This window comes from Tamandua tetradactyla, chromosome 4 (assembly GCF_023851605.1).
Source record: "Tamandua tetradactyla isolate mTamTet1 chromosome 4, mTamTet1.pri, whole genome shotgun sequence".
In the NCBI taxonomy this organism is placed as follows: domain Eukaryota; kingdom Metazoa; phylum Chordata; class Mammalia; order Pilosa; family Myrmecophagidae; genus Tamandua; species Tamandua tetradactyla.
The window spans coordinates 55,374,928-55,401,559 of NC_135330.1; the positions used below are offsets into that span (position 1 = coordinate 55,374,928).

General features: G+C 35.7%; 1 protein-coding gene across 1 annotated transcript; it reads right to left on the reverse strand.

Moving 5' to 3' along the window:
- Window positions 1-629: 629 nt before the first annotated feature.
- On the reverse strand, window positions 630-19,323 carry ATP6V1G3 (ATPase H+ transporting V1 subunit G3). The gene is made up of 4 exons (XM_077155774.1): window positions 19,074-19,323; window positions 6,892-6,992; window positions 1,271-1,470; window positions 630-731 (listed from the first exon to the last, which is right to left on the reverse strand). The coding sequence occupies exons 1-3, from the start codon at window positions 19,153-19,155 to the stop codon at window positions 1,297-1,299; spliced, it is 357 nt and encodes a 118-aa protein (XP_077011889.1). The 5' UTR covers window positions 19,156-19,323; the 3' UTR covers window positions 630-731; window positions 1,271-1,296.
- Window positions 19,324-26,632: the final 7,309 nt, after the last annotated feature.

Sequence of the window (26,632 nt, forward strand, 5' to 3'; positions counted from 1 at the left end):
ATGAATGAGTGAAGGAGCGATTAATATCGTATGGGAGATAAGTTTTAACACTTGTCATTAGTAAATAGCTTCCTCAGGCCACTCTCGGAAGTGAGTGAGGAAAGTCATTATATCAGTAATTTCCTACTCTGCCAACATCAGGCAAACCAAGACAGAAGGACAAAGAGGAAGGACCACGTAGAAGCACCAGCAGTGATAATTCTTCGAGTTGATAAAATCAAATCGTTAAACTTTTAACTTCTCTATTTAGATTCCTACTTTTTTTTTCAGTGCTTTTCTCCAAATAATCTTATTTCTTTTAAATTTAAGGTCAATGTAACCATGTTAAAAAGAATGGTCCCAGTTCAACTTTAGAGCTGAAGGAAACAAGACTCAAAAATTGTGTCCAGGTCTCTGTTGATGAGTCTAAGGTAGAACCAAACTATGGTCCTACTTCTTTCCTGCACCTGAACAGCTAGCCATCACCAGAAAAAAGCATGCAATTAATTTGTTTCATTTTCTTTGACAGTAAATCTTATTTAGACATTCAGCACTACTTGGCAATCCTACTATCTTTCCTAGACCAGACACTGTCAAATTCCCCTGTTATCTGGTTGTTATTGGGCTAATAATTCTTTACTTACCATTGAAAATTGTAGGTAACTGAAAGCGATGCAGATGATTTTTGTTCACAGACATGCAAATTAATTCTAACTTTTGGATGGACAGTTGATTGCTCTCCTCAGTCACCCCTGTGGAATAAGCCAGTTGGAATCTATTTATAAGCTCATTTTATCATTATTTATTTTATATACAAGTATAAAATGAATATTTGTATGATATTTAGAATTCTTCTTTGTACTAGTGGTAAAATCTTACTAATTTCTTCATTCGTTTATGAGTTAAAATTCTCGACATATGTTCATTTTGTATCTGTATGAGGTCTTGATTATAATATCATTTTAAAATCATCTTTTAACAACCAAAATGAAGACTACATTTTCTAAATTAATAAAAAGAAGACGACATATAGAAAAACAACAACATTGGGGCCATGTTTTTCTGTCGAAAGTCAAAAGGTATGATACTCTGCATTCTTGACTTTCTCCAAGTTAAATGTCCAGGACATAACTATCACCAGGGGAGAATTAAAATTAATTAACTTGCATTCTGTACCTATGTGTGATTTATGTCACATTGAAATCTGTAGTTGTCTAATACATTTAAACTTAACATTTTGATTTCTTAAAATAAACACGAAAGCCTAAGCAACCAGGTGGTAAGCATATACCATTTATTGAAGACTTGGGTGCATGATTACATGTTGGCTCTATAATTCACATGAATTTCTGGTTTCATGTCACAGACCATACTCAGAAGTTGTTTCATCACACTTTCCATATACTTGTTGTAACTTCCATTAAGTTCTTGTATCTTTCCTAGTGCTTGCTCTTCTATTTCCTCTGAGAGATTACTCTGAGAGCCCATTATCTACCAAAACAAAAGACAGAATTCACTGCAGTATACAGCCTGTTAACGTTTCAGTGTCTTTTAAGGTAAATTTATTTTGGTCTATTTATCAATGATTGTTCTATGGTGTACACCGCATATATTATTTTTCCAGAATTTTCACAGAGATCAGACAGGATCACTAACACCATGCGTAAGACTGTTGAAGTTCCTTTTAAGACTTTTAAGAAAGTTTTCTTTTAAGAAAAAATAGAAGTTTGTCATGGCACCGTACTTGCACTTCTAAGCTGGCCTCCACAGGTACAAACTGAGTACAGGTTTATGCTCAGAAGTCATTTTCATGTGTTTATAATAGTTTCTATTCAATTCCAGTATCTTACCTATTTCTTAATTTTTGAATTACAAATCTGGAAAAGAAAGTCAAAAAACACTATTAAATACATCTTTGCGGGGTTTAAAGAGCAAATAACTGTTCGTGTATTTTTAAGTTATATTGTCTGAACTGATTAAATCAGCAAATTGTTCTACAGAAAGATACAGCCATCAATACTTATAGAAACTATTTTTACATGTATAAATCTATCTTTTGGGGAATAATTATAACCTTGAAAATTTCAGTGTAAGTCAAATTTGCTTTTAATTGAGGTTTGCTTATCTGTTTACTTACACTTTAATTTTACAGAAAGTGTAACTAAGTTCTATTAAACTAATAGTTTATTAAACTAAAGAAAGTTTAATATTTCTTTCTGATTTTTCTTTAGCTGGCAGTGACTCCCATTATTTTCCAAGACTTGCTCTATGCCCTTAGCTTCTCTGTCAAGTAATGATTTGACCAAAATATAATTTCACCAAAGGAGCTCACAATTTAAAGGAACTTGGAATGATACCTTTTATAAAGCTACCTTTGCTAAAGCAAACAATTAATTCCTATTTTATCTCCTTTGTAAACTCATAATTTCTTAAACACGGCATTGTTAAATCAAGACAGCTGGTTTTTGTTTGTTTTTCTCCTCTGTGAGAGTTTAAGGTAGGTATGCATTTAATTTAATCCAAGAGACTCCACTAATGATTGACTGCTACTTCCGGGTTGCTAATCTACTCTAATTTCTAGAGTCCACTTGATCTTCCTGGGTCTTAGAATTGAAATCAAAGGAGATCGAGCTAAAGGGATTCAAATTCTTTTCCGTTTATGGTCCAGGCAGTAGGGACTTCCCAGTTCAAAGAAAATAATTTCAAGAAAATATAGTGTCTAAGACATCAAATAACTTTTACAAAATAACATTTTGATAAATGAGTACACAATAATCAGAAGCATGTGGTCTAAATTTCATTTGCTAAAATGTTTAAAAATAGGAGAGAATGACTTATCAAACTAGTTCTAGTAAACTAAATTATTTGCAGCATTCTATGACACCCAGATTTGATTTTCCCCTTAATCCAAAGTTGTAAGCGGTAGAAAAATTTAAAAGAAAACTGTTGTGGAACTATTATTTATTTTTCTTTGGAGCAGTGATGAAAAGAATTACTTATAAGCTATTTTAATGCTGCTACCCTGTATGACTTTGGAAACGTTAATCTTAAGTTTAGCGTCTTTATTTTTAAAATGGAGATAACACCATCCATTTGGTGGACTTGTTAAAAAAGGCAAACCAGATTCGTAAGTGTAAGTATGTAGAGCGGTGCTACCCAATAGAAATATAATACGAGGCACAGAGTGGGCCATGTAAGTAATTTAAAATTTTCCAGAAGCCACATTAAAAGTATGTAAAGGGCGGGCCATGGTGGCTCCGTAGGCAGAGTTCTCGCCTGCCATATGGAACACCCAGGTTCTATTCCCGGTGCCTGCCCGTGCCAAAAAAAAAAAGTATGTAAAGAAGTGAAATTAGTTTTAATAATATATTTTACTTAAATCAATATATCCAAAATATTATTATGAAAATGTATAATAAATATATGAATTATTACTTAATTTGAAGTCTTAGCTCTAGTACTGTATGTATATTATATCTAGAGGACATCTTAACTTGGGCCAGCTATAGTTTAGGTGCTCGGTAGTCATATGTAAAAAGACCATCATATCGGACAGTAAAGGTCTAGTGAAACATGGGGCAGCTATCATATTAGTTGCACTCTTTCTAAGACAACATGAACATTTTCTGAAGGTATTTACTGTAAAGGTGATGCTTAGCACAGGAGCCCAGCACTGAGCCCGCATTCAGTAAATGTTATCGGTTATTATGATGTTTCACTGACTGCTCTGCTTGCACTTTTTCTCTTTCCAATCCATTTTGCACTTTCAAAAACACTGAAACACCCTTGTAAATAGACTGTACTCCTAAAGTCTCTTATCAAGCATTAAAAAATACAATATTATTTCTGAGATTATCTGATGCCCAGTAATTTGAGTTTCTACAGTGTTTCCTCGACGGTACTATGGCAATGATTAACCATACATCATTTTAAATGCTTTTCTATACCTTTGTATCCGCAAGCTGAGTGTTGGTGCAATTTTTAAAAGAATTTAAATAAATGAAGAAAAGTGCCATAAAGGCAGGGATGTGTCATCTTGTTCACTGATGTATTATAAATGTCCTGAACAGTGTCTGGCACAAGGCAGAGACTCAATACGTGTTTACTGAGTGGAATAGAATAATCAGATCTTCAGGTATTACACAGGACTCATTACCTGTGTTCTGTTGCTCTTGTGGGCAGAAACCTGCTGCCTGAATGTTTGGACTCGGTATAAATCAGAAGTTGTTAATTTTGTGACATGTAATGATACATTTGGTCAAAGGGTGCCATTTAAGGACTTCTCTACGCGGATTTTCAAAACTGCGTTGCTGAGACTCATGTTTTTGTTAGACTTGCAGTATGAGGACCAATGATGTTGGTGGGATTTATGCTTTAAACACTAAATACATATTTTGTAAGTTGTTCAAATGTCCCACCGTAAGGTAAAGCAAAGCTTCAGGTCCTAGCATCATAGGCAAAATACAGATTGGCACACTCAATTTCTGATTGCTTCACCATATCAATTCAAGAAGAAAAATTAAAGGTATAAAAATTTTCAATATGCCCAAGGCAGCCTTTTTCAAGTCTTTTGTTTAGATTCATGGTCCATCTACCTGTCACTTGTATTAACAATGGATTTAATATTTCCACAGTAGCCCCAATTTCTTTTCCTGCAACATAATATCTTCGGTAGAAGATATTGTATTGGGTAGCAATGATAAGCAAGGGATAAATAAATCTTTGATAAAACAGTATTTGTTGATTTAAAACCGACACCGGAACACCTGCTTCTGTTGATAAATCAGACAACTTGAAAAAAACCCCACATACATTAACAAGGGCTAAAAAGCAGCACAAAAAAGTAATAGCAAAGCAGAGCACCCACAGCAGGCAGAAAATTGGCTTCTTTGGTGTCCTCCCAGACCTCCTAGTTGCGCTGGATTAGTGATGATGAGATTTAACTGAAATAACAACATGCCTGACATATGGAGGTCATGCCAAGGAAAGAAGATCTGTGCTAATGGTTTTACAATATGCTTGAGGTAGCAGAGGCCCAAACATGTTGACCTTTCTATGGAAGCTTTTGATCAACTAGCTGTGAAATTGGCTTAAAGCTCTAATTATGAGAGTGATGAAGAGTTTTAATTATCGTCCAGAGTAGAGAACAAATATGCTAAGCCAGACTCACATCTTACAAGACTCTTCTGGAGGGATATTTCAAGAGATTTAGCACAACCACTTTCCGAGATCATGCTCAGCTTTGCTATTTACTTAGAAAAATTCATATCAGAAATATCCTACACAGGATTGGTGCTCAGGATGAGTATTTTCTTGGGTCTTATTATGCATGCTTATGAAGGGATTCAACAAGAACGATAAAGGCACAGAAAAAAAAATGCTTGGTTATTCATTCTTTCAACAAATATTTATTGCTTTCCTATTATGTGCCAGACTTTGTTCTAGCATTTAGGCAAATAACAGAGAAGAAACCCCCAGTTTTCTTGGTCTTTAAAATCTAGAAGGAAAGAGAAGTAAAAGGCCAAAAATGTAAATATATGATCTTGTATCAGGTAGTGTAAGCGTTACAATGAAAAGTAATGGACCCTAATGGGGTATTACTCTCCTTTATTTATAAGGTGATTGGGGGATATTTTATAATTGAATAGAGATCAGAGAAAGACACACAGATCTAAAAGAAGAGGACTCCGGGGTGAGAGGATCCTATGTACAAAGGCCAGTGGCAGTGGCATGCTCCATCTGTTTGTGGACGAGCAGGAAGACTAGTTGGCTGGAATAGAATTTCTGGGGATAAGGGTGTTAGGAAATGTGGCTAGAGAGTTAGCCAAGGACAACTCATGTGGGCCAAATATGACATGTGTGGACTTGGGGTTTCTTTTTCCAAATATTGATAAAAAAAATTTATTGTTTTGGAGTGGTCTACTTTATTCTAAGATGGACTATTTATTTGAAGAAAGAGCCCACTGTTAATTTTTCCTACCATAGGGTTAAATTTACCTGATTCTATAAGACCTCCTTATCTATTTACCATTAAATAAAAATTGCAAACCAAGAGATTTCCAAACAGCTTGTACTTAATTTTGCAATGTCATGCATCTGCACAGTGTTTTGTTTATGTTTTTTATTGTGGCAAAGGGAAACTATCAGATAAACTTTAGTTATGATGTACAATAATTTCTACTTCTTTTAGTTCTTGCTGTAAAATGCAAAGAAGGAAGTTAGCACTGAAAATTTCCTGTGCGTATTTTAATTGCAAACCACAAATATTTAAAAATACTGGGGTAGGAAAAAGTATTGTTTCACATTTTTCATGAAAGATTCATAAATGAAACCTTCCAGTCAAATAGGAAATCATGAGGAAATACCAGATGGCTTTTGAACAATCTGCAAAAATATCCAAAATAAATTTTGGATCCACCAAAGAAAATGTGACTTAACAAATCATTCTATAATTTGTCTGACACTTTAAATGGATTTTAATGATAAACATTAGTTGACAGAAAATGTTTTCTGAAGTTTTCTTCTTATTAAAGTGTGTTAGCTAGTCAATAATATGTAGTAGGTATGACACTTAGCCAATTTGTTCAATTTATGTATTTGAGAGTATGATTGTTTATATATATTCAAATGTAAAATAGTTTATATAAAAAGTTTATATATAAAATAGTTTGTGCATATATATATTTATATACTATTGCTTGACCCTTTATGTGACAATAAAAAATGCATTGAAAGTAAAATGTAAAATCAGTAATTTTATTGTGTTTAAGATGTATATAGATACTGTGTTTGAAACATATCTGTTCAATCTCAGTGGTTTTGTTTTTTTCCAACATTCTACATTACATCTGATGTGTGTTAATATTTTATAATCTGTGCTGCATAAAAATCAGTGTTGACTTTTGGACTTACCTTAGATTGTTTCAGCCGAAATTCTTTCTCTCTCTGCATTCTATACTGGTCAATTTCTGCCATAGCTTCTTCCTTAGCTTGTTTTAATCGCTTCCCTTTTCCTGAGAATTAACAGTGGCATAGACAGGAGTAATATTTCTTTTTAACACATATGGAATTTCAAACTTGATTTTTTAAAAAATGAGTGAAGTCTATATTATTATTAATGAATTTTTCTGGAACAGTAAGCCACTAAAAAACAATAGACATATCAAAAACTGCTTATTTTTTCAATTGGATTCTTTAGAACATTCAATGTTCTAAAGTGTCAAAGAAAATGACAATTTTCTTTCACACTTACATATTTAAATAAAATATCTGCCCGTTTTTTTCACAGCAGTAGCTGCCAGAAAACAGATTTTAGCTGTCATTTACTTGAAAAGACATAATTTGGTCAGATTTTCTGTCCTGATTTGCTGCCAGGAATCCTTCAGTTCTCACCAACTGGATCCCATTTAACACTGGCAGATCTCCAAAGACATTAGAAACCTGCAACTCAGACTCTATCAAGCGACTTTAATTTTTTAAAAACATTTTATTGGGATTTTTCCTTACCATTTGTTGATTATAGAATGTCTGATTAAGCCCCACATTACATCAAAGTAGAATTTTTTTTGTACTAGCTTTCTCTGAGGGGGACTTGAAAGTGGTTGTAAAACCAATTGTATTTAATGGTTAGGAGATTTCGCTGAGAAGCCCTCTTTCTTTTAAGCTCAAAGGTGTAAGCAAGATGGATGAAAGTTTTAGACCAATACAGCACTGTGGGGGTCATTAGCTAAACACATGACTTTTTTTATAATTTTTTTTTTTGTATGCTTTATGGCGGGGGTCACATTGCATTCTTTTTCCCGTTATTGCAGCACCATTTGTTGAATTTTTTTGTTTTATTTTGTTTGTTTGTTTGGGGGAAGAGCGTGGGCTGGGAATCGAACCCGGGTCTCCCATGCGGCAGACGAGAATTCCACCGCTGAAGTACCCTTGCACCCCCAACACGTGACTTTTTGACAGCCAGAATATGTTTGGGGGATTATATTCTAATAGTAATTGCTGCTACGCCACCACCCCCTACCACTTTCAAAGGGATTAGGTACTGATGCTTTGTGATCGCTAAAACTTTAAAAGAATTCTGAATTATACTAAAGGTTTTTTTTTTTTCTCTGAATCTGTAGTCTTTCAATTTCAACTAAATGCTTTCATTCTTTTGTCCATTTCGTATTTTTTTTTCTTTTCTCTGATAATTTCTGTTAAACTTTAGTTTATTATTTTTGTGAGCTGTTTGTTCTATTGTGTGGACTTTGAGCTAAGTAGGTATATTCTTATTAAGTAGCATTAAAGAAAATCTTAAGCTTTAACTTCTGTATTACATCTAACCACCTTTCTATTTATCTATCCATCTATCTATCTATCATCTCTCTTTATCTATCCTCATCACATATTATCCTTCTATCTAATCTATTAATCATCTATCTATGTTTTTTTTTTTTTTGCCTGGGCAGGCACCAGGAATCGAACTGGGGTCTCTGTCATGGTCAGCAAGAACTCTGCCTGCTGAGCCACTATGGCCTGTCCTATCTATGTTTTTATATACCTTTGTAGCCTTCAATAAATTTAGAGATTATTTCTAAATTTCTTCCCCTACTATTATTTATTTGTAAATTTCTTCCCCTGCTATGCATGAATTTCTTTGCTAGTCACCGTATATTTCATGGAATAAAGATAGGTTCATTGAATTACAAATCAAAAAGTCTCTTTTGATCCCTAACACCTTGGGTACACCTCATTCAGAACAGATATTTAGCTCTGTCTTTACTCTCTTTAAAGTGCAAGGACTGGTGAAAAATAGTGCTCTTCTGATGCTTGAGAGTTAACATTGGAACAAAAATACATTTTAAGATGTATTAGCATTTTCTTAGTAATAATAGGTCATAGAATACATAGTCATTTTATAAAATGGAGCATCTAAAACATCACTACTCTATCATAATTGCATAGTATATAAAATATTGGTTTCAAGGATACAACTCTGTAGCACATTAAAAAGAAAAAATTAAGAAAAGCGATGTGTGCCCTACCCCTGAGCGGAATCAAGCACTCTAGTAAGAGGCTGTATATTAGCTCCATCACACAGTGACAGGCTCAGAGTGTGTCTGTGATTACCCCGTCCCGGCACCAGTCACCTGCTGATTTTCATTCAATTAAATAGAAGAGCCACAGGGAAATCGCTGTTGGTGCAGCAGTTTTCTGGATAGACTCAGCAGCTGCTGCTGTGTAAGAGGCTGCTGTGCTACACCTGATTTAATCCAGTGGAAGAAATGAGTCCAAAGCCCACTGTTCGCCTATAGGTGAAACAAAATGCACACAGCATATCCACTTGTTTTAACCTCAAGCTTGCTTCTGTGCCTGTATATGAATATGTCCAAATTTAAAATTATACCTTTCTTCTTAAGCATTGAAAACATGATTGCTGTGAACCAAAAGGAGGTTTAATTTTTACTGTTTAGTATTTTCTGTATAAGACATAGTGGTGGCCATTTGAGATGGTCTGGACTCTAAATACTATAATTTAATATTTAATCCCAAAGTTCCTACAAGGACAAAAAGGCTTATTTTAACAGATATTCTGATTTTTTTTAGATATTGTGGCCATATTATGCATCTAGATTTTAAATATTGCTAACGTGGGCATGACAGAGTAAAGTGAGAAAGGACAGTTTTCATTTATCTATCCATTATTTATTCAAATTTATTGAATACCTTCCATACACTGTGCATAGAGGACAGAGGACAGCAAAGTACATGTGAAATGATCCTTGCCTTCAATAAGCAAAAATACATCTATTTTGGGAACGTGTACATGCTTTATTACAGCTTCTAAGAGGAAATTATATAATTCACAAATTGTGATGCATATACCAAATTAAGTGGAACTAATGAAAAATAAGTCTTAGTTTTATTTGTCTATGACAGTAAAAAAAAAAAAAAAAAAAAAAACCCAGAAGATTTATGGAGACATCTACTACTAAAATTCTAAAGAAGTGTGCTTCTCTCACCTCCTCCACTAGTTATGTAATGCCTTATGTTGACAGGGTAAATCAGAAATATAAAGAAATAGACCCAGATATGTGGAGTGGTGGACCAGAGAGAGCTACCAGGAGAGGTCAGGCAAGGCTCTGGAGGAGATGACCACTAACCTCAATCAATTTATTAGCCAGCACAATAATGGAGAGGGACAGTCCATTCTGGGAATTATAAAAATGCAAGAAGGTACTTTCTAAGATATTTTTTGGATTCAGTAAACAGTTCTACCTCGAATAAAGCCATTGAGCCATGGCTTCTTATCAGACGTGTTCTACAGCCAACAAGACATTATTGAGATATATTCCATAGGATGATTTGTGAGCAGTTGGAGAGATTTTCATGTAATTTGAGGGGGAAAGGAGTAGAAATTGAATTTGGGCAGGTTAAAACAGAATTCTGTGTGGGAGACAGAGGAGACAGAAGACAGAACTTTCCTGGCTTAAAGAGGCCGAGTGAATTGAGTGTCCCAACATATAAATGACTCCGTGAGGCACAGAAAAACCTATCCTGTGGCTTGGATTGCTAAACTGGTATTTGGAGCTTTTTCTGATTGGGAAGGTGGGCTTCCATTTATCATCTCAAAAGAGCATCAGTGGGTGGGCCACGGTGGCTCAGCAGACAAGAATGCTTGCCCGAGGACCCGGGTTCGATTCCCAGTGCCTGCCCATGTAAAAAAAAAAAAAAGAGCATCAGTGGTACTAGGCACCACTTCTGTAAGAAACTGGCAGTTTTGTGATCTTTCATAAACTATGTAGCATTTCTGAGCCTCAGTTTTCTCACCTATAAAATAGATAAAATAATCTACTGCAAAAAGTCATTAGAAGAACCAGAAAGAAAGTAGATGAAGTGCTTAACAATGGTTATTAAAAAAAACATTTTTAGGAAAACAGGCCTAATTCTTGGAGGTCTTTTGTAAGAAAAAGGGCAGCAAGTAAGGCATGAGTGGAGGGGAAAGTCCTCAGGCTGTCACTAGAGAAGCCTCTGTAGGCTTCTCTGACAACATCCAGGTTGAGAATTTCAGTGGGAAGCTGGATAGACAGGTTTAGAAAGTAGGAGAAAGATCTGAAATGGAGATAGAGATTTGGGTGTCATTTGTTTTGGTTTAAGTATTTGGTAGTTATGGCAATGGGGTTTGAACTAAATTCAAGGGAAATTTTATAGAACAAGGAGAAAAGAGTGCTAAGGTCAAAAGCTTGGCAATTACCAACTTTCAAAGGATGAGAAAAAGAAGAGAAGTCCAGGAAGAAAGTAGTGATCAGAAAAGTAGGGGACACCAAATAAGAGAAAAGAATGTTCCAAGAAGGATGTGGCTCACAGTATTAAATGCTATAGAAAAATAAGATGAGGCGTTTAATCAGCCAATATTCCTGGATGTCTACTCTGTACCAGACACTGTTCTAGACCTGTGGACACGAGTGAAAACCACAAACAGACCAAGCCTTTGCTTTCATAGAGCTTACATTCTAGGAGGAAGAGCTAGAAGGAGAAAGCAGACAATAAGTATATAGCATGACAAGGGTGATAAGTACTATGAAGAAGAGTAAAGGAGCATAAAGGACAGGGAGTGATGATGGGTGCTAATTTAGATAGGTCAGAGAAGGTGTATTAATTTCCTGGCTATTAAAGCAAAGACCATACAATGGGTTAGTTTAAACAACCAGATTTATTGGTACATAGTTTTGAGGCTAGAAGTCCAAAATCCAGGTGTTGGCAAGGCCATGCCTTGTCCCTGGAGACTGGCATCCTTGGGCTGGTTGCAAGCAATCTTTGGTCTCTGGCCTTTCTATCACATATGTGTACCCTCTCCTTTCTTTTCTGTGCAGTTGACCGCCAGCTCCTTGCTTCTCCCATGATTTTCCCTCCCTCTCTGTCTAAATTTCACTCAGTTTAAAAAGGACTCCAGTACTTCAGATTAAAGTCCAACCTGATCTATTGGGCCACACCTTAATTGAAGTAACATCTTCAAAAGATCTTGTTTATAATGGGTTTATACCCGTGGAATGCATTCTGATTAAGAACATGGTTTTCTAGAGTATGAAATTCAATCCCCAACAGAAGCCCTCTCACATAAAGTGGCACATAAGCATAGACCTGAAGGAAGTGAAAAAAAAATGTCATGCACATATTTGAGGAGGAAGAATATTCCAGGCAAAAGGAAGAGCAAGTGTCAAGGCCAGTGACAGGAGGGTATATGGCATACTGAAGGAAAGCAAAAACAATTGTAGCATGCCTGGAGCAAAAAGAGGGTGCCTAATGTTAGGAGATGTCATCAGAGAGGGGGCAGTGGGGCCAGGTCATGTAGATTTCACAGGGTATGGTAAGGATTTTGGTCTGGGGTGCTAAAACCATGAGGAATTTAGCAAAGGTGTGACGTGATGCTACTTATGATTTCAAAGTATTTCTCTGGTTTTTGTAGTGAGAAAAAACTGTAGGGGCAAGGGAAGAAGCAAGGAGATCAGTCTGAAAGCTTTTGCAATCATTCAGGCTAATGTTGATGAGAAATTGTAAAGGAGCAGTGGAGTTGAGGAAGGAGAAGTCATGTATTATGAGGTAGAACTGAATGAGATAGAGGTCAATCAATGAGGAATCCAAATCTGAGACAGGGCAGGAATGAAGAATACAGTTTAGCCAGGACATGTATTAAGCATCCAAGTTATCATGCTGGGAAGGCTGATGTTTATATGAATCAGGAGATCGTTAGAAATATCAGTGTGGGGAGTCATAAACTTGTAGCTGGAACTTAAGGCCATGGGATTGAATGGGATAACCGAGGAGGTAATTGTAGGCAAGGAAGACACAAGGCCCAAACTGGGACCCCAACATTAGGGACTATGAAAATGACAAACAGATAGTAAGGCAGGATAAAAACCATGAGAGTGATGTCCCAAAATCAAACTAAGGAAATGTTTTAAAGATGAAAGAGGGATCCAATTTTGACAAGATTGCATTAGCATTGGGTTTAGCAATATTGGTGACAGAGCAATTGAAAGAGCAGTTGAGGTGAAGTTGTAGGGACAAAAGTGGGTTCAGTAGAAAGCGGAATGAGAAGACATAGATACAGGGGATATAGGCAACTTCCTTGAGTCCAATGCAAAGGGATAAAGAGGAAAAAGCAGAGATAAAAGAAGGAATAAACTAGTGATTATGACAACTAAGGCAGAAACACACTGTAAGAAGCATGGGCCCAACGTGAAAGGATTCCAAGACCCCAGTTAATCAACACGAGACCCAGGGAAAGAAGAAATCTGATAAAGCAAAAGTCAGTGTGACCATCAAAGCGATGACCTACATTTGGGATGAAACAAATGATACAGAGGTCTATTACCAAGAGTTAACCCATAGCCTCTGGAGGGCAAGAGACATCTTTCCAATCCTCAGTGAGGAAGAGGTTAAACACTGATATATAACATATACAAATACATATGCAATTAGTAATATATACGCATATGCTGGAGTTAAGTAATATATCTAGCTCTTATACAGCAGCTAATACCTAAATGGGGAACCAAAGCAACTCTCCAAATGTCACCGCATTAGTGCCTGGGCTGGGACTGCCATAGCTCAGTCTAGCAGGGCACGAGCCATACAACTGCTACAGAACTACAGCTCTGTTTGATGACGTGACCGTGTTCACTATCCTGCCCACTCCTCCTTTCAATGTTATTCCTCTCTGTCACTCTGTCTTAAGAACAGGAACCTGCATATTCCATTTCTACACACTTAACAGCTTTCAGGAGAGCTCCTGAAACATCAAATCCATAATCTCTTATCTATACCCTTTAAGGCAAAACATGTATACCACATAGTGCGTTATGTAACAGCTCACCGGGGTCTGTTATTAATATTTTTTTTGCAGCATAATGTATAAATAATTATAATAAATGGGAAAATTTTACTGAGTTTTGGCTGTCACCATATTAGTCTTGTATTTTTCTAAAATGACTAGCATGAATTGCTCTGTCCTCCTTCCCCCACTTTTCTTTCTTTCATATATATTCAGAAGTCCTGCTTTAACAAAGGCTCTGTATACAGTTTCTGAGATATTTTCAAATAAATGCATTTAAGAAGGAGAAAGTAATTGCAGACTTCCTACCATGGTGTTCAATATTTGATTCATTGGTACTAGTTTTTAATGTCTATTCTGATTTAACATATGAGGTTTTCTAATGAATCACTTTATGGAAAAATGCAAAATGAAAATATATGGGTTTATGACAATGATGGCTATCTGTGCCTGTTGTGTCATTATTCCTTTTTTATGTAGATTTCTTATCTTACCCTGGAGTTCCTTAAGTAAGGATCTAGGTCCACTCCTTAGTATATACTCATCCAAGCGGCTTGAAATTAGTAGGTACCCAATAAATACTTTTGATCAAATCCATAAATGAAATACAAACTAGAGAAATATGAAGGAAGCTACAAAACACTAGGCTGCAGAAGGTTATATTCCTATTTGGCTATAGAATATCTATGATGTAAACATAATAGGAGTGTTATTTAAGTTGCAACTATAAACTGCTATCTGCTGATAGTTTTGTAGAAAAATAGCTTTTATTTAGTGAAAACTGCCTCAAAGCTTGTGCTTTCTGAGGCAAACAGGAAAAGGCTGATATTTTCTGTAAAACTCAGTACAGAGGTTAGCTGTTGAAAGTCACAATATTTTACAAAATGTTTTTAAGAGCCTGGATATTTACTCTATCTGGCTGATGGAGTGTTTAATTATTCATGAAAGACGTGAGAGACCAAGGAAAAAAGTATGCAATTACTTTAAGTTACTGGCAAGTAAAGTGATCATTTTGACTATAGATAATACTTCTGAGGAAAGATTGCTCAAGCACAATATATTCATAAAAGGAAAAGAAAATAAATTTGGCTTATGTCTTTATTATAAAATTTGAAGCTATGTTGTCCTTGGTAGTTCACACCAAGCAACTTGCATGATTTTTTCTTATTTTCCAATAACTTTAGAAAAGGAGAGATTGCTGGTAAAAATTGTTTGAAACATACAGTAATGTTGATTACACATGTACTTGATATTGTCATTTGTTTCTTTCACAATGAGGAAGCAAAGATAATATAATTGTCACATTTTAAAAATGGTTTACTGTTCTGGAAGTTTTAAATGTGGCTAAAGAAATTAGACAAAAAGTAAGGGAATATTTTTACTGTTTCAATGAGCATACACTTACTTGACTGCTTTGTTTTCTGAAATATTACTTTCTACTCAAATCACCTTGCAGTCACTGGCGTGGTTTTGTAGAAAATAAAAATTGAGTTTTGAGTTTTGATTTCCTGAACCCCACTGTTGGGGGCAAGATAGTTTGCTGGATTGTGAATCTAATTGCATAGGCAGAATAATCAGAAATTATTATAGATTAAATAATCAAATTATTATAGATTAAATAATGATGTGATGTGGAAAGGGATCGTGGCAAAAAACATAGGCTTTGGCCTTAGGGAATCTGAATCTGAGTTGTAGATCTACTACATGGTAGGGTTTTTTATGCAAAAAATAACATACATACAAAAAAGCAAGACATTTCAAAGCACACCACAATTAGTTGCAGAACAGATTTCAGAGTTTGGTATGGGTTGCAGTTCCATTAGTTTAGGTTTTCCCTTCTAGCAACTCCAAGACACTGGAGACTAAAAGAAACATCAACATTCAGTTGTCATACCCATTTGTTAAATCCTAAATTCTCTATTATAACTCCACCTTCTCCTTTGATCTTTCTCCCAATCTTTAGGAGTATTTGGGCTATGCCTGTTTTAACTTTTTCATGTTGGAAAGGGCTGTCAGTAATGTGGGATAATGGGATGGAACTAATTGATGTTCTGGAGAAGCTGGGTTTTAGGACTTATTGGGCCTAAGAACCCACCTAGCAGTTGTAGGTTTCTGAAAAGTAGTCATACTGCATGGAAACTTTGTAGAAGCTCAGATAAAGCCCTAGGTGTCCTTAAGGGTTGGCAGGAATGGTTCTGATTGGGGTTTGGCAAGCCATAATAATAGCAATATCTAGCTGAAGTTTGCATAAGACTAACCTCCAGAGTAGCCTCTCAACTCAATTTGAACTCCCTCAGCCACTGATAGCTTATTTGTTACAATTCTTTTCCCTCTTTGGTAATGAAGGCATTGTTGGTTCCACAGTACCAGGGTCAGGTTCATCCCTGGGAGTCATATCCCACTTTTCCAGGGAAACTTCACTCTTGGATGTCAAGTCCCACATAGTAGGGAGGTTAATGATTTTACTTGCAGAATCGGGCTTAGAGAGAAAGAGGCCATATCTGAGCAATGAAAGAGGTCCTCTGGAAGTAACTCTTAAACATAAAATAAGCTTCACAAGAGCAAACCTCAAGATTAAGGGCTTGGATTATTTTGATCTGGGAGTCCTTAATGTATGAAACAGTATCAGGGGTTTCCCTGTAGTAAAGTTTAACAGGTCCATATTTTTTCTCCCATCCCTTGAGGGTCTTTGCCAATACTTTTTAATGATCTGCTCAGCATATTCTGGGATGTATCTGGAAATTATATTAATTTGTAAGAGAATTACAAACCCTCCTCTGTATATCGGCAGCAGATACATTATTCTGAGTTTTGCAGGTCCAGAGACAGAGAAGAATTTTGCCTTAAGGACAGATGATGCCTGTAGTTGACTTTGATGAGATTTTGTACTGTTTCTGACTCTATATTGTTACTGACTTGTGATATTGTGATAGAACGAATGTATTTTGCCTTTGGAAAGAACATGTCTCTATGGGGTCCAGAGAGTACAATGAGTCAGTTTGAAATTGTGTACCCCAGAAAAGACATGCTCTTAAATCCTCATTCATTATTGCTGGGTGGGATCTTTTTGATTATTTCCATGGAGATGTGACACACCCAATTGCGGTAGGAACTTTTGATTAGGTGGTTTCCATAGAGATGTGTCTTCAGCTATTCAAAGTGGGGTTGCTTACTGGAACCCTTTAAGAGGGAACCATTTTGGAAAAATTTTCAATGTCATCAGAGCCCACGCAGCCAGAGACCTTTGGAGATGAAAGAAAACACCCCCGGGGAAGCCGTTGAAGACGCTTGCCTTCCTAGCTGACAGATGTGTTCCAGATAGTAACAGACTTTCTTGAGTAAAGGTACTCCCTTGCTGATGCCTTAATTTAGACTTTTCCATGGCCTTAGAACTGTAAACTAGCAACTTAATAAATTTCCCTTTTTAAAAGCTATTTCATTTCTGGTATATTGCATTCTGACAGCTTTAGCAAACTAAAACACCAAAGTTCCAGAGAAATACCAGGTTATACATATATAGCACAGTCTCTCAAAATCTAGAAATAACAATTACAGCTCTGGAGTGTGGCTGCACTAGAGCTTACAATCTAGGCCTTCATTTTCTTATAAGTATTTTCTAAATGAGACCACACAATATTTGCTTTTTTGTTTCTGGCTTATTTTGCATCACATAATGTCCCCCAGTTTCATTCACATTGTTGCATGCCTCATACTTCATCTCTTTCTGCAGCAACACAATATTTGATCTTATGTATACACCACAGTTTTCCATTCTGTTTCTCAGTCAGTGTACATTTTTAGCCACCTCCATCCATTGGGCATCATATATAATGTCATGGAATTTTTGTTTCTAAAATTATATGAATTTTGCAAAGTATAGTGGTTAAAATCTTGGCTTAGGAACCAGGTAGACCCCTAAAATTCAGTTTCTATAATTTAGCTTGGTGTGACTTTGGACAAGTTATATAATTTATCTTCAGCATCATTTCCCCCTTTATAAAAAGGGTCATTGTGGAGAGTAAAGCAGATAAGCATAGAACACTTGACACTATATCATCTATTGTTCATCGTATGTATTTATGTATAGAAATTGTGGGTTTACAGAAAAATTTTTCATAAAAGCAGGGTTTCCACCTATCACGCTGTATTGGTATCATACATTTCAAACAACTGATGGAAGAACATTTTATAATTGTACTATTAACCATAGTTCATTGCTTAACTTATGTCACTGTTTGTGTTGTGCAGCTCCATAGGTTTTTAAAAAAATTATCTAGTACCATAGATAAAACCTAAAATTTCTTCCTTTTAACCAAATTCAAATATATAATTCAGTGTTGCTAATTACATTCACAATGTTATGCTACCATTATTACTATCCGATACCAAAACTTTTCCATCTTCTCTCACAGAAACTCTGTACATTTTAAGCATCAACTCCCTATTCTCTAACCTCACTCTGTCCCCTGGAAGTCTATATTCTAGTTTCTGACCCTATAAGTTTGCTTATTCTAATTATTTTATATTGGTGAGATCATACCATTTGCCCTTTTATGTCTGTGCTTTGTATATTACTTTGGGAAATCTCAGTTTGAAATGGAAATAATATTAACAATACCTAATTCTCATGGTCAAGACTATCAAAGAGAATAGAAATGGAACTGAAGTTTATTGAGAACGTTCTATGTATAAGTGATTGCAGATATGACTAAATAAAAAGAAAGTTACAAAATTAGAAAAAAAGGAAATATTTTAAAATATTGGAAATCAAAATTTCCTCAAGAGATGAAGGAGAATGAGATATTAAGTGCTATTTTCACAATTTTATAGAAAAGAAAATGGATACTTACAGAGGGTAAAGAACTTGCTCAAGGTTGCTCACTGGTAAGTGGCAGAATTTGGATTCAATCTGGAAGCTGTCTATCTCTTAGCCAGTGCACAATATTGAGAAAACTGAGGTATAAGAATCTTAAGGAAGTTGCAGAGCCAAGGTTTAAGCTCATGTCTCCATAACTTCACTGTCTGTGATCTTTTTACTCAGCACATACCCTCTTCAGAGAATCTTAATTAGGCAAGTTTAAACCCACTATAGTGAGGAGGAACATAACGGTTCAGTAGTTTTAAGGAACTGGTCCTTATCTCATGGTGAATATGGTAGAACCAGGGTGTGAACCAAGGTCTGCCTGGGCCCCAAATCCATGCTCATTCCACTGCACCACCTCCTCCAGTTAAAGGACATTTAAGACAGACCCCTCCCAGATCAGAAAGGCTGGAGACTTACGCTTTTTGGCTTCCTCTAGCTTGTCCTTGGCCCTTTTTTCTGCCTGAAGGAGCTGATGGATCCCTTGAGACTGGCTGGCCATGGTGACCTGCAAGAAACTGGGAGGTTTCTGTAAAGTCTTGGAAGTGAGGGATCCATTTATCCTTTTAGGAATCACTACATGACTCAGATTATTATGTCAACAGTGAGTTCCTAACACAGCTATTTGTTCTAAACTGGTCTGACTGGGCCAGACGGCTGGACCCAAGGAAAGTCCAAGGGTGGAATCCAGAAAAACAAGTTAAGTTAATATGAGGAAACTGAAGATTTATCATCTCACCAATTTCTCCTCTTGCATATGAAATTGGAGACTATAATGGTTGTTGGTTTTATTTGTAAAAAAAAGTCATATCGCTTTTGAAAGCTTGCTTATTTTTCCAAGAAATATTGACTTGTTCATTCAATTTTTCTTTCCATTTGCAAGATCTTTCTTTGATCTTTGCCTACAGAGTATTAGTTTCAAGTCTTTTTCTTTAGTTGTGTCTAGTGAGTCAATTATTTGCTTGATGCAAACTTATTAACATTTTGCTGGAAAGGAGATTTCCTGGCTTTGCATAGAGAAGGAAGACTAGGTGATCTACCTTCTTTTCCTAAGCCTGAGTGACAGGAATAAAGAGATTTCTTCTGGATCATTGTTTTTTGCTCTCTAGCAGTACTGTAGGCTATAATTCCAAGGAGATTTTTGTACAGCAATTAAATGAATATTAAGAGAAATTATAGTCATAGATTTTGAAGTTAAATTAAAATCATTTAAACATGCATTTTATATTACTCAATGCTTGCATTGTCCTAAGTTAGTACAATAAAAGCCATCTAATTTAATTTTATTTGATCTAGTAGCAATTGGACAAATGAGAATGTTGTCCACAGTGGAGAACCACAAAATATCATTTATATGTATCTAAAATTTTTATTTGAAATAAAAAGCTAATCTTTTGACTTATGGCCAAGGCTTTTTCTCTGATTGGGATTCCACACAGTACTGCTTTCATCCACTAGTCTAATGACTCTTCTATAAATGCCCAGTTCAGTTTCTTTAAATAGGTACATGTATTAAAAGACAATTGTGAAACAATCTGAGGCAAGCTGTCTCATTCATATCTATATCACGACATTATATGTGTGTCACCTTTAAGCAAATCTTTCCCAAAGGAAGAGCTTTCTTTCATAGGAACTTATTTTTTTCTTTTTTGTACTTAGTTGACAAAATATTTCATTTTTATTGCATAGTTATATAATCAGCATAACTGGAAAAAACACATTTATGAATAAACATGCATTTTGTTGTTTGGTAAACATACATTTCAATTTGTAAGAGTTGAGGTGCAAAGGTTAACCAAACACTATGCATTCGCTTATCTTTGATCTTGGCCGTTAATTAGTAGGTTTTTATTAACTGAGACAATGGAAAACACCAATTATTTCTATCTATGATTAAGTGGACATTGCTACAAGAAACTTACTTCAATGTCATACATACAGTATTTATTAAATGTCTACTCTGTGCATTCTCTGAATAAGGCCCAATGTTGAATCACAGGGGAAGAATGATCAAGATGGAGTGAAATTATTGCAGAGGGGTCAAAGAATGAGAAAGATGATTCTTCATACCAGTATAGGAAGTACAATGTCTCCTAAACACCTGAGGAGGCAGATATGGCTTTGCCATAACTTGATCAAGGTCCTTACCTAGATTTTCACCAAGCAAGGACAACCCTAGGGCACAATAACACCCTCCTGGCCTATCCTCAATCCTTGCCCTTGCACTTTATTTTATTCATTCAAATCAGTTTGCATAAATAATATCATATAAATGTGCATATGTTTGAACTCATTTTAGGGAGCATTATAGGTAGCATTATATATTTCATTAACTTAGAACAAAAAATGCATATTATGTCCAATCTAATATTTAACCTTGCAAAAAGGAGGTGTAAGATTCAGTATAGTATACATTAGGTCCCCGTCCTTTTTAAGCGTTATCATATTTCATTTTTATTAGTACAGAAAACCAATAAAATGTTACAAAAATGACAAAATCTTAGAAACAAAATCCGTGCCATCTGAAAAAGTCTCAATTATTGAATGTTGGAGTATTACAGTAAAATGTCTCTTAATTTTGCTTATCCTTAACTGGAAAACTTAACATTGAATGTTTTGAATATCTACAATTATAAATTTAGCAAGTGTTCAGTATATTTTTATTAGTTTCTCTTTTTTGAAGTTTCGTTTCTACTCAGACTTCCTCTTATTATCTACTCATCACTCCTCTATATTTCAGCTTATCATATGATCTTCCATCCTAGTCGTTTTGCCCACGTAGATTTTGACTTGGAATGTGAATCACATTGAAAAGTAGATTCTTTTCTGGATTTCTACAGGCCTGGAGTATTTAGGTATCTGAAAAGTGTAAATTTTTAACACTTAAGAAAAACAGTGACTTAGTCTGGGTACTTTTACAGAGCACAGTGTGATTCTTCACTTCACTTATTCACTATAGTTGAGTAGCAACACTACAGCAAATGTAAACCCATATACTGAACATTTTCCAATTTATTATCTCTGTCACAAATAGGAAAATGATTCTTTTTACTCCTGTCTCCATTCTCTGTCCTTCTTCTCCCTCTCTTCTTCTAGCTTTTTCACCATACTACTCATTGTCTCTTCAACACCAGAAACTTTCCTCTATCCACTTACTCAGACTCTTCTTTCTGCTGGAAAACAAATCATTCAAGGCCCAATTTCAATGTCATCTTCAAAGAATGAGACTTTCTGGTTCTTTACAGACCTCATTGATCCCTTTTATTATATACATACCTGTCATAGGGGGTTTCACAAGCTTCACTTCTAATTTTTCTTTCACAAACTGTGAGCTCTTTAAAGATAAATATTGAGCCTTATTTGTGGTTATGCATAGTAAATACAAAATCAGTTTTTTTTTAATCACATTGACACTTTTATATATAGGGACAACAAAGGACTCCATCTTCCGTAAGAAACTTAAATGAGGATTCTGATATGTCTCTTACTGTCATTTTTGCAAACAGGGTCATTCTTGTATTAATGGAACAACAATGCATTTAGTGATTATGCTTATTTGGAAACATAAAGAAGGTAACAATATTTTAGGTTAAAATATGGTGGCTACTTAGAATTGGAAGAAAGTATTCTTAGCTATGGTGGGGTTATGTCAATTGTTTCCTAAATAGATGCTTCCATTGTCTGCACCGTATTATATCCTCAGATTAGATCACCCAGACCTTCATTCTTTCTTTCTGATTTCCTTGAAAATACATTGTATCTTCCTTCTGTTCCTCACTGCAGGCAAAACTTTCAATCATTTATATATTTATATATTCAACAGAAGATTTTAGATATCTACTCTGTGCTATGTTACCTGACAATTACAAAGCTGAGTAAGATTTCTTATTCCATCCTTCAAATACTTGATATCTTACAGAAATAAAATAATAGTAGGATACATATATATGTATATCATAGGGTTCAAGGGTAGTTTGGAATTTACAGGAATTATTGAACTGTGCAAGTGATATAGGGACTCCATTTTAACTGGCAATATTGCCTCATTATTTTCACAAAAGTGAGAGAATTCTGTCATTTTATGTCTATGTTGTGGGCTTCCCATGTAGTTATTAATGGCTTCCCCATCTCTGGCGAAGTTTCACATAGCTTCTTAGAACGAATTCTGGGGAAAATCTCGATAGTTCTAGTCTAAGGAAGTTGTTCAGAGGCTTTTGTGCAACTGCTTACAGCGTCTTCCACTCCTTGCTCACTACATCTTGTGTAATACATCCCACTAGGGTATCTGGGTGCTTTTCAACACCCACGTTAAGATATAATCATAAATACACCATGTTGTTTTGAAAGATAGTTATGGGAATCTGGAGGTTCTGTTACGCTAACTAAAGTGTTTGCTCCATTTAAATCATTTGAAAGGCTTTCAGGACACCAACATTCCTGGTGTTCTTCCTTCATCTCTGGTTGCCCCCTTTCCCCCCTAAATTTTGGAGTTTCCCAGGACTCCATCTTTGGACCACTTCCCTTTTATATCTATACTCGGGTGAGCTCATCTGGAGTCATGGATGTCTATACGCTGGCTCAATCATATCTACATGCTGATGACTCACAAACTAAATCTTCACTTTGCACTTCTCTCTTGAATGCTGGATGCAAATCCACTTGGGTGTTTAACAGCATCTCAGAATTAACATGTTCCAATCTAAGCTCAACCCCTACAGGATTGTTCTTCCCACATAGTAAGTAAGTCCATTCGCACATCTGCTCAGAGCAAAAACTGTGGAATCATTCTTTTGTTTCATTCCCCATACCCTTCTGCAAATCCTGCTGATCTTCCTTTCAAAGTCAGTTCTGAATGTAACCATTTCTCACCACTTCCTCACTTCCATCCTGGTCAAAACCATCATCATATCTTTTTTTTTTTTCATCATCATATCTTGAATAGATGATTTGCAATAACTTCCTATCTACTCTTCTATTTCTGTTCTTGCCCCAACTTGAATCTGTTTTCAATATAACAGTGAGAATAATACTGTTAGAATAGTCAAGACAATGTCTTCCCAATGTCTTTTCTGTTTAAGCCCTTATAATGGCTGCTCAGCTCACCTAGGGTAAAGGCCAGACCTTTCCCAAGCCTCCAGAGGCTTCCATGATTTGACACCATTTTACCTCTTGGATCACTCTCCCTTTCTTATTCATTCCACTGAAATCATGCTGATCTTCTTGCTGTTTCTCCAACACACCTGCCATGCTCCTGGCTCAGAAGTAGTGCACTTTTCCTTCTGTCTGTCTGCAAAATTTATCCCTACGTATCCGTGTGGATTGCTTCCTCCCTACCTACATGCTCTGGCTTAGAGAGGACTGCTTGAGCATCCCATTAATGATGGTTAATTTCATGTATTAACATGATTAAGCTACAGGGTTCAGTTGGTCATCATTGCGCTGTGTTGGTAGTGTGAGGATGTTTCATAAGTGAATCTAAATCATTAATCAGTTGATTGCATCTATGGCTGATTGCATCTACAATAAATAAAGGGGATTAACTTCAGCAATGAGAGGAGTCTTCTCATTCAATCACTTGGAGGTCTTAAAGGCTCAGGATATCAGCAGTCAGAAGACTTTGTCTCTCTACTTGAAGTAGTCTTCTCCTGGGGAATTCAATGTCATTTTCACCAGTTTCCCCATTTGTGACCTACCCTATGGAATTCGGACTTGCCAATCCTCATGATCATGTGAGTCAATTCCTGTAACGAGTCTCTTAATGTTATCTATGTGTGTGTGTGTATACCCTGTTGTTTTTGTTTCTCCAGAGAACCATGAGTAATGAAAATTCAGAACCCTCTTTTTACTTACTCTTACATATTTTACTCCTTAGGTTCTCAGGATCAACTGATATTTACTTTACTTATTTCTTTTGTTTATTTCTGTCTCCTCCCACTAGAAAAATATGCTTCTTGAGGGCATGGATTATTGCTTGTTTAAGTCATGGCCTTATCTTCAGCATCTAGAACAGTACCTAATAAATGATAGATGCTTAATAAACATTGGTTGAATGGATAAATGAGTATGAGACTACTTAAGCAGGGTTGCATGATCGCTGTAATCTATATGTGGTAATAAATGAGTTTTTTGTATAAGAAGTTTGCTATCTGTCCTTAAAGTTCACCACCATATTACCCTCATTACCCCTTGCTGTACATATTGATTAACTATATCCTGTAGCTTAATGAAGCAGAAAGGTGGGAGAAGAGAAATGAAGAAGGAGAGATAAAAAAGAGAGAGACAGATAATGAATGACAGAAAGGGAGAGTAAGAGGTACTGAAAGAGATTTTTTTAAATACACTATTTAGATCAATATTTCTATTACAAGAGGAAAATTAATCTTTAAATTTTTTTTCTGTATAATTTATTCTTTGTGAGACATTCCACTGGATTTAACTTTTTTTTTTTTTTTTTTTTTTAAAGGAAAGACAGAGAGAAGGAAGGAAGGAAGGATAGAAGGAAGGAAGAAAGGGAAACATCTTTTTAAACATTTTCTTGTTTTATTGTATTTTGTTTCTCCGTTTTCGTTACATGGGCTGGGGCCGGGAATCGAACCGAGGTCCTCCGGCATAGCAGGCAAGCACTTTGCCCGCTGAGCCACCGCGGCCCGCCTGGATTTAACTTTTATTAAAGATACTTTCTAGTCCTCAATGTTTGAATTGCATTGCAATTAAAAGTGCAGGTATCAGTGGAGTTAAACCTCATTCAAGGATATGCTTTCTGCTTTCTTTTGCTTCAGAATTCCATTTTTCAAGTTTGCAACCCCAAATAGCTACTCCTTTGGACAAGATAACAGAAGGGTGAGTAGATCTTTGAATTTTATCCCCTATTATTCCTATAAAGTTGAACCTCTGGCAGCTTAGCTCTAGCATCGTGTGATGTACAGTGACTCAGTACTGGAGTCCAAAACCAAGAATCTAGGGTCAAACTCTCTCCAAGTGATGACTCAGGTGATCTTGGACAAATTACTTAGCCTCATGTGTAAAAGTCCTTAGATGAGACAGTATCTATATTCTGAGATTTATTTTGAAGACTACATGAGGTAAAGTATGAGAAATGCTTAGTGCAGTGCCTGATATATAGTAAGTATTTAATAAATGTTAGCTGTTATTGTTAGAATGGAGATCATACCAGAAAGTATTGCACAACCTCTGGTCTTTTACATTGCATTAATTACTGTCATTGTATTAATTGTCAAGTGACCCCTTTGAGTTGTGCAAGCTCCTCATTTTCTCCTTGGTCAATACCACTTAGTCTGAAATCACGTACTTGATGTTTTTCTCTGCAAAGCAGAAGAACATTCATTTAAGCCAGTGAAAATTATTCCTGTGAAATATTTGTTCCTATTGACCATATAAATTACTGATCAGTTCTGGATAGAAGCTCTTGGGGAGCATCTTCAAAAGCATTAAACTCTTTCTGACTTAATATCAGTCTAATTATAAACACAGTGTTTTAATACCATGGCTTGCAGGTTTTCAGGCCCAGTGACCTCTTTAATCAGGGAAACAAACCAACAGAAAAAAAAATCATGAGTCATATAATCCTACATGTGAGTATGCTCATCACAGGGGAGATTTGTTTGAAGAATCTATTCAGAAAATCATTATTGTGGTACATCCTGGTGGAAAGAACCACATACATTGGGTCTGCATTGGGCTACAGTTTGACTACACTGTATTCTTAACCACATCATCTCCAAAATGGTATCTTAGCAAAGCCTCTGTTCCGTTATCTGTGAGTGGCTATAATTATGCCCATCTTTTTAAAAATATAATTGTATTGAGACTTCATATACCATACCATACAATCCATCCCAAGTATATAATCAATGGTTCATAGTATCATTACGTAGTTGTACACTCATCACCATGATCATTTTTAGAATGTTTGCATTACTACAGAAAAAAAAATGGAAAAAGAAAACCTCATTTCTTGA